The 19,345-nt window shown below is 39.4% G+C and overlaps 1 protein-coding gene across 1 annotated transcript in view; it reads left to right on the top strand.

The window, feature by feature from the left end:
* Positions 1-19,345, top strand: part of wrn (WRN RecQ like helicase) — a 188,558-nt gene that overhangs the window by 13,814 nt on the left and 155,399 nt on the right. Inside the window, 3 exon segments of the mRNA XM_039758781.1 lie at positions 6,458-6,606; positions 8,002-8,151; positions 19,251-19,317. Coding sequence (XP_039614715.1) covers positions 6,458-6,606; positions 8,002-8,151; positions 19,251-19,317 — 366 coding nt within the window.

Raw genomic sequence — 19,345 nt, 5'->3', positions numbered from 1 at the left:
GTTTTCTCCTAAAATGAATGTCTAATTTGCACAGCTTCATCCTAATGATTGACTCATGCACTTTGACATCAACACTGGCAAAAGCTGTCTGTAGGACCTATGAAAAAATTCTGAGGTTCTTAAGAGACTTCTTTCAGCATTTTTTGTTCTTTTCTTGGGCTGAAGAGACTGTACAGACACTTGTACATGACCTTCTGGACAGTGGAATGATTGATTTCCAGTTGTTTGGAGATCATTTTAAATCCCTTCCCAGACTCTGAGGCATCTGTAATCTTCATTCTGATGGCCTCAGAAAGCTCTTTTGATTTAAGCATGGTGATAACTAACACTTCAACAACAAAGAACAAACCAAACTAAATATCTAAGGTTTAAATACGACAGGTTCCTCCAAGATCATCTGTAACGATATTCTAATCATTTTCACCTGATCTGGTGCAACTGATTTTAGTTTTAGGTACTGTATTTGTTGGTAATAAGTGGTAATAATATAAGAGTGTATTTACTTTTTCCACACAAAATTAGCATTTGTATTTGATTAAATTATACAATGGATTGTAAAATGTAAATATGGCATGATGTTTGTTATATCACCTTTATCTACAGGTACTGTTTATATCACAGTCCAATTAATCGTCCAAATATGCTTGTGTACAAGGAATTTGACTCTGGTTTTGGTGACTCTCCAATTATAATTTACACAATTGACATACACACAACAGTTAATCACACACCTGAGGGGGACAAAAAAAAAAAAACTAAGAGAGAGAGTGTTTATATGTATGTATGTATGTATGTATGTGTGTGTGTGTTCCGAATAATTGAAAGAGTATGCGACACGTGTTTCGCTCTTATTTGGGCTCATCAGATGTAGACACTCATTGCTCCCTTTGCAGGGATTGAACTTCGGACGTCAGTGTCAGAGACGAAGTCCCTTTACCCTGCGCCACGTCGTTTGGTTAGTTTATTTGACGGCCTGTAGATGGGAGTAATTATATTCAATGCATTCATAGTCTGAGTCCTGACCTGATTGTATGAAATAAAAACTGGGAGAAAAAAATAGTAATAACAATATGTGAACATTGTTGGAAGACCTTCAGATGCCTGGGGGGATGAAACTAACCATTTGTGAGCTTGATGGCCTGTGGGGAAAGAACTGTTCTTATATCTGTTTGTTTTGGCATATTAATCTATAACACCTGTCTGATGGAAGAATTCCAAAAAGGTTGTGGTCTGGATGTGAGGGTTTGGTAATGATTTTTTCTTGCACATTTCATGACTCTGCAATAATTCAGTTCCTGTAAAGTGGGAAGACTGGCACTAATGATATTGTTGGCAAACCTGACTGTTTGATGTAGATGTTGATGTTTTTGTCTTGTTTAGTCACTGATTCGAACCACACTGTTATGGACAAGCTGATGACTGTTGTGTAAAACTGAATCAGCAGCTTCTGAGGAAGTACAGTCGCTGTTGTGCCCTTTTTGTGGTGGTCTCCCATTTCAAGTCCAGGGAGATTATAGGTCCCAGAAATGTGAAGGTTTCCACAACTTTCACAGCAGTATTAGGTATGGAGAGGGAGATAATATTGTGGGACCTCTTCTAAAATCCACCGTCATCTCCACAGTTTTGTGAGTATTTAGCTCCAGATTATTATGACTATACTAGAATGACTATACTAGAAGGCCAGTGCTCAACCTTCCATCTGTATGCAGACTTGTCCCCATTTCTGATGAGCCCAATGATGGCCTGTGTTTGATTGACACGGGCATGTTGACAAAGTACATGTACAATGCCACTCCTTATTCAGGAAAAGATCCCAGTCACCCCATTGGAGAAAGAATTTCTGAGATTAAAGTCATAAAGCTTATGGAACCATTTCTGGACAAAGGCAGAACTGTAACGATGTTGCATAAAATGCGACAGGAGCTTCCTCCTGCAGCTAAAGTCACCTCGGTACCCATGTACTTTGTCAGCATGCCCATGTCGATCAAACACAGGAAGCTCTGCAATCTACTTCTGACTTTACACTGTAGGGAATTAAGTAAATAAATCAAGGTAAATAACATTCGTTCTGGCTTTTATATAAGTAACATATAAATGTTTTTATATAAAGACCATCACAAAACATAATCACATACAGGACTTTTCACGATACCTTGGCAAGCTCTGTAAGCCCTGGTGTTTCGTTGAAGGACATGCATGTGGCAGATTCACTGGCAGGATAACATCCGACATCTTGCTGCATCCAAACGGTGCCACCTTTTGACTTATGTGTGAGTGGACGTTTCTTGCGGGGAGGGCTTCTGTTCTTTCTCTGATGTAGAACCCTCATTCTCATCTGAGTTCACCTCTTGTTATAGCACATCTTTATTTAAAAACTAACAGTGTCAGATCGTGATCGTGACTGAGAGAATAAAAGTGAGTAGTGAAACAAAACTCTAACTTTTACAAGTGCCATAAATTTACACTTGCTGTCACAAACTCAAATAAATTAAATGTATGTTTTTATTTTATAATAGTAATAGCCGCTCAGTACTCAAAACAGTTCAATGCATGAAAGACCCGGAATCGAACCCACCACTTCTTGACTTGGCGACAGCAGTTCTTACCTTTAAACCAGCCAAGCAGACATATATATGTGGGTGTGTGTGTCATACCCTATCCCAATTTCTTTTACTTTGGTTAAATTCTTGAAAAAAAGCGCACTTGTTTTGTTATATCTGTGTCTTTTGTGAAAGTGTTTGTTTGGTATTTGGACTTCAGTCTTCACATATACACTTCATGTCAAAATATTGTCATTAATACTATAACATGAAAAAAGTTTCTGTTTAAGCTGTGTTCAACATTTCTTGCCTCGCATTTCCTGTCATCCTACATTAACACAGATCCTTGTAGACATGGAACACACACGAAATGTATGTATTCCAAATAACGATATGTTATTTGCCCTATACAACTCCAGGCACTTCACACCCAGATAAACAGACTTGAGCTGGGAGAACTTGGTCTACAACTAAAGCTGCGTCGGTGGGGAACGGGATAGCATGCTGCTTGCTGGTTGTGCTCATTGACACATTTGCAAAACAAAAGTCGCTGATGAGGATGTGCTTGAGAGTTGTGGCCCAGGATTATAAGTTTTTTTCGTAGGCTTCAGGGATTCTAGTGTTAATGCATGTTGGGAGAATGTGTGAGGGGGAGAGTCGTGTAAGTTTGTACACTGAGAGGTCTGGAGATAATGTCCATTGTTTTCTGGGGCTTATCTAACCTGAAGTAAAAGCATTCAATTCGTCAGCCAGCTGGTGATTTACTGCAATGTGGGGGGATGGTTTCCTGTAATTTGTAATATTTTTTAGTCCTTTCTACAGTGATGTGGGGTCATTGGCTAAAAACAGATTTTTAAGCATTTCAGAGTAACCCTTTTTTAACCAATCTGATTTCCTTTGTCAGTGTTTTTCTTGCCTGTCTAAAGGGTGTTCTGTCCCCACTTGTATAGGCATCTTCCTTAGCTGAATGAAGCTGCTTGAGTTTTGCAGTAAACCTTACTATTGTTACATTTTAACCAGGTCCTGGTGGAGACACACTCTTCACAAAAGCTAACATAAGATGTTACTCTGTCTGCTGGTTCATCTAAGTTAGCTGCAGTATGTGTGAAGACACCCCAGTCCGTAAATTCAAAGCAGGTTTGCAACTTCAACTTTGCTTCACTAATACTCCTCACTGTATTAATCAAAGGTTTATCAGATTTAAACTTACTCCTATAAGCTGGAAGCAAATGAATCAAAAATTAATCAGAGAAACCCAAAGCTGCACAAGGGATAGTGTGATAGGCATGCTTTAACACTGTATAACAATGATCCAGTGTGTTAATTTCTCTGGTAGGGCACTTTATGTGATTTATAAATTTGGGGAGTTCCTGGCCGAGATTTGCCTTATTAAAATCCCCTAGAATAATCAGAAAGGAGTTTGGATAATTTTGCTCTATGATCGTTATCTGATCAGCCAGTTTTTGCCGCACCACACTCATGCTGGCGTGAGGTGGAATGTACACACTAACCAGTATAAATGAGGAAAACTTTCAAAGTGAATAAAAAGGCCTACAGTTAACAAAAGGCGTTTCTAAGTCAGGACTGTATATTTTACTTAATACCGTGACATCAATACACCTTCATTGCTATAAAAGCAGATTCTGGTCCACTCTATAAAGTTGAAAGCCAGGCCGGTGTAATGCCAAGTCCGGGATGGATTTATTTAACCAGATTTTTGTGAAACAGAGCAGAAGACAGTAAAATGTCATTTTGAGTTTTGTTGTAACAATTCATGCATTTTATTGCCTAGAGAGTGGAGGTTCACCAGATATAAACTTGGAAACTCTGTTCGAAAACCCTGCTATCTTTTTCTGCATCTGTTTCTGCTCCTCCAGCTAAAATAAAGTTCTTAATTGTGAAAAATCTGGTATCAAATCACACAAAGTGAATTGCAGAATATTCAACAATTCTTCACGGATATACTTGATTACAGTTGAACACCAAACAACGGGATAAATAAACTAAAACCGACAAAATATTAGAGAGCACCAAAGCGAGACTGCCATTTGCAGAGCCATGAAGGACATTGTTTTTCAACATTTATGGTCCTGCATCCCACTTTTGCCCTTTTAAATTCATTGACGACTCACTTGTGAATGGGTTTGGAAAAGTGGGGGTAGGGGTCCCTTTTGTAAAACAAGGTTACTTAGAAATGGGGAAACATATTGTACAGCGCTATCAATCATATAGGCGATCCGCGACTGACCCAGTGGTTAAGGAACCATGGTTTAAATTAAGGTCAAATGTTCACGTGTTCAAAAAGAAAAAATCATTTCATGGGGTACTTACTTTTTCACTTTCATTGTATAAAATGTTAATCTAAATTACAGAGGCTTCAGCTGTTTTGCACCCATATTTTCTGACACAATTAATTTTTCTCAAAGGCAATTTACAACATACCTGCCCAATAACCTGAAAATTAAAAATGAAAGCAAAACTGAGTGTCATTATGGGTAATGCTAAACATCCTCTCTCTGACACACTTACACTGAGTACTTTCAGCCAGCAAATTATTCATGTGTGTTAAGAAATGCTACTGGGGCTTCTTTATATCAATAGCACTATGCCTGCATAATGCCTCACTGTGAGTATAACTGCCAGGTGAGAAGTGTGCTTTCTCTATAATTCTCATCCTTGTTAGTCATTTTGGCATGTGTTCAGACCATAGTGTGTGTCTGTCTATTTATTTATCTATCAGGCTTATGTAAAAGGCCAAATTTCCCCCTGGGGACAAGTAAAGTTCTATCTGTCTATCTAATCTAATCTGAAGTTGTTTATTCCTTTTATATCTTTTTATTGTGCTAACACAAAATTATATTTTTCTTTTATTTACTTTTGTTTTATACTTAATATGTTTAATATTAACTTCTCTCCCTTCTTTTTCTGTTTCTGTTGTGGCCCTTTTGAATATCTGTGAGACATGTAAAAGGCTCTTTGTAAATGAAATTTATTTTATTGTTTTTATGATTTACTTTAGTATTACTATTAAAATTAATTTTATTACTGTTATTTTTAATTTTATTATTAAGGTGGGATCCACTTTGGATCCTAGTTAAACTCGGTGGTCCTTATAAACCGTGTGACCAATCAGTTTTGCAAAAAAAGACAACTGCATATGAATAAATGCTAATTATATAAAGTGAAAAATCTACTTGGGTTGACTACTCATTACTGATTTCTTCAAACAGATAACACTTGTGTTTACCACCACAGTAACATTTTGCTTCTTAATTCCTGTACATTAGGTATAAACTGTATCGTTACCTAGTTTAAAGCTTGTGTCTACCTGGAAAGATGTGGATAATTTTGTTTTGCCTGGGATCACTTTAAAGCCACTATCAAAGCAATTTCTTGGGATTGAAAGTTACCCTAATATAGTAAGCCCACCATACATGTCTTCCCTGAAATATTCACAAACATTTCATTCTTGATCTTGTGTTTATTCTTTAAAGGCAGTTTCCCAAGACTGCTCAATAACTGCCTGGCCAAATTTCTTTCAATCAACAGGGATCTTCTGTATGTTACAGAATGTAAGAGACAATTGGTAATACTGTACTTTTTCACTTATTTCTAAAACAAAAGTGGGAGGGAGGTTTACCCCAATAACAAGTCTTGTTCCATACATGATGTCATGGTTATACACCTTTCACCACTTCTAATAACTTTATTAATAACTGTCCTAGGATTTGGTCAGAATGTGTTTCATGTCTTTTTCCTTTAATGTTGTCATGTAATGACAAAGTGAGTGTAACTATTCTCTAATCCCCTTTGCAGATACTGTACATTTACCAGCAATTTATCAACATTCTTCCAAGTTATAAACTGGACTAGATTGTGACAAAAGATTTTCTAAAACAACTATGGTATCATTACAGGGTTTCCATCAGCCCTGAAAAGGTTACTTGAGGATGAGTCAATCAAGAAAGTGGGTGTTGGGATAAATGGAGATGCATGGAAGCTTATGAGTGATTATGATATAAAGATGAAGAACACTGTTGAACTTGCTGAAATAGCAAATATGAAGGTTTGTTTTTAAAATTTTTTTTTTAATTTGCTGTATATGTGAATGATAAATGGAATTTATTCAGTTTATATCTAATGTGTAAAGCCATCTTTATGTCGTTTTATTGCATATTGCTTCACTCTGTACGTTGAAAACTTGTAACGATCACCCTTTGCATCACAGGTTATATCATCTCATTCAATCTCATCTTCTCAAATCACTTTTCCTGCTGAGAATAGTGGCTCATAGGTTGTATGTCGCAAATTGTTTAAATGATAACTCTTTGTTAAATTATTTTTGCCTCCTTTTTGTTTCCTTATATAAAATTACATATAAGCATTCTCACAAATCTGTAGTGCTAGACGTGGCACCAACATCAGCTTTTCCACCAAAAGAGCAGTTTAGCCTACTAAACTAAAGGAAATTTTCAACTTTTACAGGACACTTACTGTCAGTGAGCTTTAAGTGACCTTCCTATATCTGCAACAATGCTGCGCAAGTTATAATCATTCATAAATAAGTGCATTATGAAATAATATCAATGATTGCAGCTCTCACTGATTGTAATATTCAACGTTTGTCATATTGAAAGATTTAAAATGAGAACATTACTATTTACATTCACAGACTACAGTCAAGTGCCTGTAGTGTTGTTTGTTGTTAAAATTATCTCATATTAAATATTGTTATTTTTGGTAATTGAAGGTGTAAGTAGAAAACTCAACAAAAACCTCACCATTTCCAATTCACTTCTGTCCATTGTTTTTGTTTATCATTTCCAAAAATGTTGAGTTATCATTTTAATATATGTAAAATAAAGTATTCTCTTGCTCTGTAGAGACAATTCAGGCATTTGCATAGTATTACTATACCAGTAAAAGATGGCCTGATTGGTTACGTTACTTGTCCTCATGAACACCTGGGAAGAAATTTAACGAAACATGTCAAAAACACTAATTTTGTGTATTGACTGACAAAGTGCAATTTTGCTGAATTTCTGCTGTGTCAGTACTGCCTTACTGATGACTAATTTTTCAAATTTGGGTGCTAGGCATTGTATTAATTCCTCACTGATAAATATAAATGAGTGTGGGTTCAGTGAATTATCTAATACTGTATTATTTCTTAAATAATAATAAACAATTCTTTGCAATTATATAGCACTGTTCTCACTACTCAAAGCACACAATAACATAATTTATTTTCCATCACAATTTAAAAGGAACATAATAAAACACATTTTTAAGTTGTGAATAGTATATGTTTTTTGCATTTTCCTGCACAACACATTATTTAAATAGCTGCTTATCAAGAGTGAATTTGTTAGATATGACAAGGCTGAAGTAGAATGTAGTGTTTTCTTCCTCTTTTTATCTAATTTCCTTCTAATGTAAAATAATTGTTTTCCTTTTTCAGTTAAAGTGCTATGAAAAATGGAGTCTGGATGGCCTAGTTAAGCACTTGTTTAAAAAGCAATTGTTAAAGGAAAAATCAGTTCGATGCAGCAACTGGTCAGATTTTATACTTACGGAGGAGCAAAAAAAGTATGCCGCCATTGATGCTTATGTAAGTGTTTAGGTAGAGGATCCTAAATAAGTGAATTTAATTTTTTATACTTGAGAATGATGCATAAGTAAATTTTTGACTTGTGTTTTTTAATGTAGACTTTTACTATGTTTGTGTTTTAAGCCTTCTCTCAGTCTGTTCTTTGTTTAATATTTTTAATTTAACTCAGTGTTACTATTTCTAACACTGATGGTTTTTTGTGCATCCTGTCATGAGCTAGATTTCAGGATTAAAACTGCGCTCTGTATTTGGTTTGCTAGTATAAATGAACTTTCAATAGTATTTGGTGGTTTACAGAATGTTATGTTTGCCACTTGTTACTAACTAGCTTTCCATTCACGGTTTATGCAAAATACTCTATAAACTAATAAATATTGCAAAATGCAATTTCAAGGGAAAGCATTACTAACTTGTTAAATTACAACAACTCTCTGGGATCTGATCATAAAAAGCATTATTTCTGAAAACTATATTTAAAAAATATATGGTTGATATTTGGTTAAACATAGCTGTGAGAAAACAGTATGTAACAGTCAACATAATTGTTGCTTAGGGCAAAGTACTGAGCTCATTTTATTATTGGAGACATAAATGTACCAATCAAGCAATTCATTTTATATAGAGAATTTCATAACAACTATTATACTACAGTATAATGTTTACAACAATCCAGCAGTTCTGATTTTTTTCAGGAAATAAAGCATTTGTTGTATGGTTACATATATTTAATGCTGAAATAATTGTAAGTTCACAGTCTGTACAGGGTTGAATCCTGCCTTGTGTGCTATGCTAAGAGGGCACCATACTCATGTATTCATCCATACTTATTAATATGGGGCCCATTAGGAGTCACCAGTTAACCTAGTATACATATTTGAGGAATTGATTTTAGACCCTTTCTACTTTGACACCTGGATTTACAATATGACTATATTTTGAAGGTAGAACAATTAGGTCACAAATCCAGTGTCCTGCTTTCTAATTCCATTTCAGTCATAGCCTTAACTTGCATGTTGTACACCTCACCAGGAATTTCTTTTTTTTTCTTTTATGCATAATTAAGTGTATAACTCATTTGAAAGTGAGAGAGAGAAAAGTTGGGAGCAATGAACCACCTGGATTGGGACCTGATGTGAGTGGCAAGATTTGCACTTAAGCCAAAAAAAAAAAAAGAACTCAAAAGAGAGAAGAAAAGCTGTAAATATTTCACGCATATTTAAAAGCAATTACTGACAATAAAAAAGCAAAAGTATAGTATAGTACAAATATAAAAAATCTGTGTATGTCCTGGGTATGATGTTAAACTGCATCTGGCCCTGCAAATGGTCCTCCAACTTGTAGGAAAAACTTTGGGGTTATTGGCAGGATTGGCACTCCAGCCACTATAAAAACTTCCTGCAACTCCAAAAAGGCAGACAAGTCTCCTTTCTGCTCTCTGCGGGAGTAGCTCTGCTGCAGCCACCTACCGAAAGGCTGATCACATTATTAAGGGTACCTCCGAAACTGTTGGAGAGCTAAGTGGGTTTGGTCTTTTGGTGTTTGGAACTGGTGTGGTGCTGAGGTGTTGCCTTCTGCAAGGTAGTAGTTGGGTCCTAATTTGAGGCAGCCTGTCTGGGTGGGTGAGTGGAACGTCTTGTCTCTCCAGTATGGTGCCCATCTTCCTCTGCTGTCACGAGGAGCTTCGTAAACTCCATATCTCAGTGGCGGCACTCTCTGAGCTATACAGACCTGAGACCCGCTGTCATACCCAGGGAGTAGCTTTTGCTGTGGTGGATTGGTCCCTTCTGATGCTGTCCAATGTCATTCCTTTCAATGAGCATATTATGAGACTCCGCTAAAGGCACTCTTTGGGTGCCTTGTCTGTTGTCTGAGTGTATGCTTTGACTGCTGTGAGTGATGTCTGTTTGAGGGAGACATTTTATTCACAGCTTTGCTTAATGGTTGATAGGTGCCCACGAGGTGACACTCCTCTGGTCATGGGTGACTTCATTGTGAGCACTGGCACTGACAGGGCTGGCTATGAAGATTGTGTTGGTGCCCATAGGTTGGGTAACAGAGGTGAAACTGGCTCCATGTCCCTTGACTTTGCAAAAGGTTGGTGTCTGCAGATCGCTGGATCCTGGTTTAGCGCCCTGAGCTGCATTGTTGGACTTGGTACTCCAGTACCGGTGGTGTGGTGAAGGAGATCTGTCACATCCTCGTTGGCAGACATTGGCAGCTCCTACAGAACTTCAGGGTCTACAGAAGTACCCAGTTTGTGTATTCTAAACACAGACTTGTTGCTACTCTGAAGATCCAGCTTAGTTCCAGTAGGCTACCACCTACTAGGAAAATGAGGTTGGCCTTGGCCACACTCCAAGATCAGGCTGTTTCTAATGAGCTTTCATGCAGTTTGTATGAGGAACTTGGGTGTGAATGCTGATCCTAATTTGATGTGGGAGATCCTCTGTGACAAGACCCTGAAGGTTGCTGAGGGTTGTGTTGGTGTTGCTGGTGTTCACAGATGGAGGTATTTCATCTCGCAGAGCACCCTGGATATTATCCAGAGTAGTTGCAAAGCATTGCTTGATGGCAAATCCAGTCTGTACTGATAACTGAGAAGGAAGGCTGCAAAAGCTCAGAGGGCAGATAAGATTAGTTGAATCTGTGAGCAAGTGACACACCATTTATGGTCAAGGAATTGAAACATTACGCACATCCGAATCAATTACTTGTAGAGTCGCAGTCTGGATGGGTGATGGAACAGTCCTTACGGGTGACACTGCAATTGTGACTTGCTGGGCTGGCTACTTTGAGCAACTGTTTAAAGCTGATCCTCCGGCTAGAACGTTACACATCTCTGGGTCCATGGTTCTTGAGGCAGATCCTCCAAATAGCTGTGAGCGACCCAATCTCACTGAGATTGCACAGGTGGTGAACCAGCTGAAAGCAGGGAATGCTCTAGGCATCTGTGGTATCTGGGATGAACTTCTCCAGGCTGGTGGTAAGGCTGTCTTCCTGGCATTGCAAGCAGTCTTTGTGTCCATTTGGGAAACTGGTGTCTTCCCAGAAAAATGGTACTTGTCCTTAACTGGAAAGGGAAGGGTGATTGCCTGGATTGCAGCAACTACAGGGGGATCACCCTGCTCTCAGTGATGGGTAAGGTCCTTGCTATGGTCATCCTCAGTATGATCCATGATCACTTGCTCAGCTACCAGCGACTGGAGTGGTGTGGTTTTATGCCTAAGAAGTCTATGCATTCTTTCACTGACGGTTCTCATGGAGTATAAAAGCGAGTATTGGCAGAGTTGCTTTGCAGCCTTTGTCAATTTTCACCCTACGACTCAGTTGATCAAACTGTCTTGTGGGACATCCAGAGACTTCACGGAGTTGCTGTCCTTGTCTCTGCCACTGTGAGTGCTGTGCAGTATGGAGGCAGAACCTCTGTGTTTTTCCCAGTTGATTCTGGGGTTTGTCAAGGATGTGTTCTTGCTCCTACCATGTTCGGTACTTGCATGGACTGGATGTTGGGCTAGGTCATGGGGTCCAGCGGCTGTAGAGTATCTGTTGCTGAAGAAAGATTCACTGATCTTAATGTTGCTGACAGTGCTGTGATCTTTGCAGAGTCAATGGGGGCTCTGTGAATGTCCTGGATAAAAACCAAAATCCAGGCTTTTAATGACTTCTTGGGCATAACCATCAGCTGTGTGACTGTCTGCGGAGAGAGTGTTGACCCTGTCAAAAGGTCTACAGTGGAACCTCGGGTTACGAACGTCTTGGACCATGTACAAATCGGATTACGACCAAAAAGTTTGCCAAACTTTTGCATCTGTTCACGACCACACTCTCGGGCGACGAACAAGCCAGTTGATTTCTGCACGTGTTCAATCACTCCCTGTGCATTCCCTGTGCAGCGACAATGTGAGGGAGCACGCCAGAGAGCGAGTGCACCAGAGAGCAAGCGAGAGCGTTGGAGAGAGCGTGAAAAGGCAGTTAAAAAAGGCAGTATGGCCAAGAAGACAGTTAAAGAAGGCAGTAAGGCCGAGAAGGCAGTTAAAGAATGCACCGGGCTTGTTATTAAAGAGACTGCTTCAAGCATTGTTTTAATCTCATTGTATTTAATGAAGACTTTTTTCTATTTTAACCTCCACTTCTGTTTTTATGGGATCATTTATTTATTGAAGGATTCTGAAAGCACTGCACTTTATTTAATTTGGACTTGCTTTTTTTGTGTGTTGTTTTGTTGATTTTAATAAAAGCACTTGGCACTTTTTGCACCATCCAATTGCTCCATTGTAGTGCCTCACTGACGTGCTCATTGGTAACATTACCGACGGTGACTGGTTTAAGGGCTCCCGGAAGTGCGAACCCGCATCGTCACAGACTTTACCTCAAAACTGTAATCTCCTTTCCACTCAGTTCCTCCTCACTTCCTTCATGCCAGAACTCGACTCTTGCAAGGTTAGTTTTCTTGGTTGTTTATGGTTAGTTTTTGTATAAATTACGGATTTTTCAAATGTTCATTTTTTTCCCTGTGCTTAAAACACATTAAAAAAAACTTTTTATAGAAAGAGGTTCATAAGGCTATAGTGTGAACTCTTGCAATGTTTGTTTTCTCTGTTCAAGGTTTTCTCAGTGTTATTCAGTTTTTTTACATTTAGTTTACTATAACACTGTGCATTCTATGGTGTAATTAATTATTTTTGTGCTTAAAAATCTTTAAAAAAATATATATATTTACATATAACACGTATGGTCCGGAACGGATTAATTGTATTTACATACAGTCCTATGGGGGAAAATTACTTCGGGTCACGACCAAATCGGGTTGCGACCAGAGTTTTGGAACAAATTACGGTTGTGACCCGAGGTTCCACTGTACTTACCTCGGCAGCGACATTTGTGTCTCTGGTGACTCTTCTGTCAGTGGAAGGGTTAGGAGAGCATGGGGGGGTCATGAGGTTGCTGGAAAGGGATTTGTAGTGCTCCTGATATCTTTACAAAAGGATGTAGATCCAGGTTTTTAGAATCCTGGTGATTCCGGTTTTGCTATATGGTTGCTTTCCATTGTGGATTTCCTTTTCAGTCTGAAGTGTAGTGATAGTCTGGGTCTCTCTGTGGGATAGAAAGGGACTCCATACCGTCTACGCCCCTTTCAATTTGCATGTGACCACTGCTGGCATAACGAGGGTCTGTACAGCCCGGAAGCTGGCAATAAACAGCTGTTCTGAATCGTCTGACTTCCCCACCAGGCGATCGGTCATCACACAGCTGTTAAGTGTAGGGCTGAGGCTACTTGGCACACCGTACTAATCGTGGGGCCCTTCCACTCTGAAGACCCTTTTCTTGTATGGTACCAGTGACACTCTCCAGTACCGCCAAATTCACCTTAGTATGTAGTCCAAGGCCAAGCCGTCTCTTGTACTCTTCTGCCCATCGCAAGGGTGCCTCGGCCTTCATCTCCAGCTCCTTGATTATCTTCTTTATCTTCATGATAATTTGCAAGAAAGCCTGTACAGGCTGGAGCAGCCTTTCCAGCTCTGCATATCAAAATCATTATTTGATTGGCCGGTGACTGGATCAGGCATTCATAAGCCCCGCACCCTGGCTGTGAATCGGCAAGTGTAGGCTCATGGCAGTTGCAGTTTTGGGGTTTGGACCTTTGCCAATTGTCCCACCTGTTCTAATTTACTGGCAGACCGTTGAGTTACCTCTTGATCTGCCTTACCTTAATTCACGGTGGCTTGACAATCTCTTGCCTCCCCCTTTCCCCTTCCCCTCCTGGAATCACGGGTCCATCGCTACGGGATGTCACTTACCCCCTCTATCTGACGATTCCTTGGGGCAGGTCATGTGTCCCCCTCTGTTGGTCTTTGGCACTCGGACACCTTTCTGAGCCACCATCGTTTTCAGGTGCATAGACTGTTCCCTGATGGACCTCTGGATATTCTTCCTCTTAAAGGTACGAGCATAGAACACACCTAACACAGTCCTGAGACCCTTTGATCCCCTCCCTGGCATGTACCTCTTTCTGGACGCCAGCATCCGGAGCTCCTTCCTCCTGATAGGTGAGGTTGGTCCCTGTCTTGACTCCAATGCTGATGATGTCGAGCTCTTGACTCGGCAGCGTGTTGTCGCTCTGAAAGTTTTTCTTCTTCTTCCTTATTCTCAACCAGCAAGGAATTTATGACGAGCTAACTTGTGCCGTAGCTTTGTTGTGTCAGGGTTTGTCCACAGATTTTTTTTTAAAATGGGTCACCCTACTACAGATGGCCAGGAAGTCCCATCTGGGATGCCACTTGTGGACAGTAGGGGGGCACTCCAGCTCCCCAAACCCGACACAAGTTAAAAGCACAGAGAGTCTATTTATTCTGTGGGAATTTCTTCACAACAGTGCTTTTTACCACCATAGCCACAAGTATATCCATGGCATAGCATATAGTTATTCTTCTCTAACTCCAACCTGGGGGTGCTTCTGCTGTTCCACCAAGAAGGTCTGTAAACAACCTGTCAGCACCCGCAGTACCCAACAGGGGCGAGGTAAAGAACTCCAAGTCCCATGATGCCCTGTGGGATTCGGGGGCACCACCGCAACCCATCTAGCGTTCTGGGGGAGGCAGTCCACCTAAAGAAGCTGCCTTCCTCCATCCTTCAATCTATTTGGCATCCCGTACAGGTTGGGCTGCTGGCTGTCCCTTACATCATATTTTCAGAAATAATGCAATAACATTACAATAATTACACTACAATACCATTACAATCATAATACAATTATCCTTCCATTCATTTTTGGATGCAGTTTTATTTGTAAAAACATGACATTCATGTTTAAGTATTAGTGGTGGGAATAAGCTTTAGTAAAGAAATTTTCAATCGCATTGTATTTGAATATGACAGACTTAACAGCTAGTATCAGAAGAAATGATAATTGGATAAACTACTATAGGTGACGGGGCAGCACGGTGGCACAGTGGTAGCACTGCTGCCTCGCAGTAAGGAGATCTGCATGTTCTCCCCGTGCCTGCATGGGTTTCCTCTGGGTGCTCCGGTTAAAGTAGTTCTCTGAAATCAAGAAGCTGTAAATAAGAAGCTAACATCTATCTGCTTCATCTCTCAACAATGTGCAAGTAAAACACCTCAGCAATGGAGGGCAAGGCTTGAAGTTTTCACTAAAAACATTGTCAAGGTGGAAGTAATTTCTCAAAACAAAGATTAATAGGATTCATATGCCAGCAATATGGCTAAGACATGGTATTGTCAGTGTCTTCTTATGAAAGCCAGTTGGGCAGCAAGTACAGGTAGGTCCATGTCCTCTACACTGGGTAAAGACCTTGACAGAGTTGCCCTTTCCCCATTACAATTCCCAGGCAACCCTGCAGGTGTCCAAGTTGGCAGCTGTAAGAGGGGGATGAGAGAGAGTGGTTGAGAGCATGTACTGATACAGTGCATTGCTGCATTCACCACACAACAAACCACCTCAGAATCCCAAATTAGAATACTCAGCATCACACTAGTTTAAAATGGAACAGTGTGAGGTGTTTTTTTATTTTTTTTTATTTTATTATAACAGTTCCTGGAGTGCCAATCATGCCACCAACCCTCATGTTTTGGACTTTTGGAGTTTTGGAATTTTAACTTGAAAGACCTTCTTGCAGGGCTGGATGCAGATTAAAATCATACCCAGGACAGAGCAATTACACTTTAAGGGCCTTGCTCAAGGGACCAACGTAGTGAAATCACTTCTGGCATTTACGTGATTTGAATTGGCAGCCTTCCGATTGTTGCTGCACCACTCTGCTTCCTCTGCTGGGGGATGAATTGTTCATAATATCAAACCTCCCATAGTCAATCCATTATTTGTTCATCTGGACTGGGATAGGGATCAAGGTTCCTTCCACCTGAATTACACCTCCACTCCTGTGGTTCTTCCATTACGGCATCCCAGCCAGTTAGGATATTATCCTCAATCCCAGTCGAGATGCCAGTCCATTCACTCAAGCACTCCTAATCCATTTTCAGTTATATATTTAGTAGTCAATGAGAATTGATTTAAGTTATATCACTGCAACTGTAAACAAGTGAACTGCATATAAAATAATGGATGTGCCAGATCAAAAAAGTAACGTTGTATAAGACCTTGAAACATTTAAAGTCAATGCTATGTAATTTTTCCTATCCAGTATTAATTTTACATAGTGGAAGCCTTAGGAGATGATTTTAATTACATATTCCACCTGCTATGAAAATTGGTTTTCTACCCAGTGTAAAACGATGAGGGCAACAGGAAAGCATTTAAGGGAAAGTTATTTTCCTGATATCCATAGCATAATTTAAGCTAAGAATATGGGTCTTTCACCACTATCAAGTGCCAGGGCCTATGTACAAATGATTTTTAAAGCAATTTTTTAAACTGTTATTGTACAAACCGGATTCCAAAAAAGTTGGGACACTAAACAAATTGTGAATAAAAACTGAATGCAATGATGTGGAGATGGCAAATGTCAATATTTTATTTGTAATAGAACGTAGATGACAGATCAAACGTTTAATCCGAGTAAATGTATCATTTTAAAGGAAAAATATGTTGATTCAAAATTTCACGGTGTCAACAAATCCCAAAAAAGTTGGGACAAGTAGCAATAAGAGGCTGGAAAAAGTAAATTTGAGCATAACGAAGAGCTCGAAGACCAATAAACACTAATTAGGCAACATGATTGGGTATAAAAAGAGCTTCTCAGAGTGGCAGTGTCTCGAAGAAGCCAAGATGGGTAGAGGATCACTAATTCCCACAATGTTGCGCAGAAGGATAGTGGAGCAATATCAGAAAGGTGTTACCCAGTGAAAAATTGCAAAGACTTTGCATCTATCATCATCAACTGTGCATAACATCATCCGAAGATTCAGAGAATCTGGAACAATCTCTGTGCGTAAGGGTCAAGGCCGTAAAACCATACTGGATGCCCGTGATCTCCGGGCCCTTAAGCGACACTGCACCACAAACAGGAATGCTACTGTAAAGGAAATCACAGAATGGGCTCAGGAATACTTCCAGAAACCATTGTCAGTGAACACAATCCACCGTGCCATCCGCCGTTGCCAGCTGAAACTCTACAGTGCAAAGAAGAAGCCATTTCTAAGCAAGATCCACAAGCTCAGGCGTTGTCACTGGGCCAGGGATCATTTAAAATGGAGTGTGGCAAAATGGAAGACTGTTCTGTGGTCAGGCGAGTCACGATTCAAGTTCTTTTGGAAATCTGGGACGCCATGTCATCCGGACCAAAGAGGACAAGGACAACCCAAGTTGTTATCAACGCTCAGTTCAGAAGCCTGCATCTCTGATGGTATGGGGTTGCATGAGTGCGTGTGGCATGGGCAGCTTGCATGTCTGGAAAGGCACCATCAATGCAGAAAAATATATTCAGGTTCTAGAACAACATATGCTCCCATCCAGACGTCATCTCTTTCAGGGAAGACCCTGCATTTTTCAACAAGATAATGCCAGACCACATTCTGCATCAATCACAACATCATGGCTGCGTAGGAGAAGGATCCGGGTACTGAAATGGCCAGTCTGCAGTCCAGATCTTTCACCTATAGAGAACATTTGGTGCATCATAAAGAGGAAGGTGCGACAAAGAAGGCCCAAGACGATTGAACAGTTAGAGGCCTGTATTAGACAAGAATGGGAGAGCATTCCTATTTCTAAACTTGAGAAACTGGTCTCCTCGGTCCCCAGACGTCTGAGTGTTGTAAGAAGAAGGGGAGATGCCACACAGTGGTGAAAATGGCCTTGTCCCAACTTTTTTGGGATTTGTTGACACCATGAAATTCTGAATCAACATATTTTTCCCTTAAAATGATACATTTTCTCAGTTTAAACTTTTGTTTCGTGATTTATGTTCTATTCTAAATAAAATATTAGAAGTTGGCACCTCCACATCATTGCATTCAGTTTTTATTCACAATTTGTATAGTGTCCCAACTTTTTTGGAATCACTTGGTGTCACTTAGGAGGTTTTTTTTTCTTTCTAGTATAAAATTAAAAGTAGGGGAATTCAGACAGAATAAGGATGAGAGGGGAATTTGTAAAACATTACCATGAATTTTTAACTATGTGGATAAAGAGTGCTCTTATAGTTAGTATGTCACGGTCTCATATTCTACCCATATAGTCAGTCAAAAAAGACTAAAAAAAGAGTACTTCAATTTCAACTAACAAACTTGTGTATTCTATAATAGACCATGGAGTGCGTGAGTCCATTCTGGCGACATACATTGTAAGGCATGAACTGGCTATGAATGGGAAGCTAGTCTACTGCAGAAAACACTAATACACACACACACACCCACACATTCTCTTTCTTACAGTTCAGAGTCACCTGTTAACCTAACATGCAGCTGTTTTTGATGTGGATGGAAGCCCAGAGTAGGTGTGTTTGTGAGTTTGCTTTGCTGCTAAATATTAAGCCTGGTTGTGATTATTTTATTGCGCCTAACAACCACAATAGACACCAGTTTCCACTAACATATTGCTTCTGATAATATTTTGGTTATTTTTTTCCCCACCTAGCTATTTTCCTGCAGGACCCTGAAAATGCATTTAATCCTAATAATAGCTTTGTTCCCTAGTCAATATGCAAAACTTTCTCTCCAGTTTTTAATTTGTTTTTAACTGTATTTCCAAAAAAAAAAAAAAAAACTTTTGTTTTTTCTAAATTATGAAGTTCCCCACTCAACCTTTGGGGCAGTGGCTGTCTGAAGCAAGAGTACATACAACACTGACATTTGTGTCTAGTTCAATGAAGTTGCAGGTAATTTTGCATTTCAGTTGAGGAATTATTATCAAGTTTCTTACATGGGAAGGAGGATCATGAATCGCTGCACATTGATCCAACATAGCTCTTATTTCTTGCAGTATTGGTATGAACCACATACTGCTGCATGTACTTTAGAGCTGGAGTCATATTTTGTGTACACAATGTAGTGTCTGTTTAAAATCCTCCTGTGCATTTATTTTAATTTGTTTAATCTAAATGTTGATATAACTATAAATATATATGTTTTAATACCATATTACCTAACTAAACATTAAAAGTCAACAATTTGATATTTTCTTTTAGGCGGGATTTATTATTTACAAACAACTTGAAAGAATTGATCCTGGCCAGTACGACGCTTCTCCTCTTGGTGAGTTTTTTTGGCTTTAATGTATTGT

This window comes from Polypterus senegalus, chromosome 7 (genome assembly GCF_016835505.1).
Source record: "Polypterus senegalus isolate Bchr_013 chromosome 7, ASM1683550v1, whole genome shotgun sequence".
NCBI classification, from domain to species: Eukaryota; Metazoa; Chordata; class Cladistia; order Polypteriformes; family Polypteridae; genus Polypterus; species Polypterus senegalus.
The sequence above is the reverse complement of the archived record's forward strand: the minus strand, read 5'-3'. Positions and strand labels throughout refer to the sequence as shown.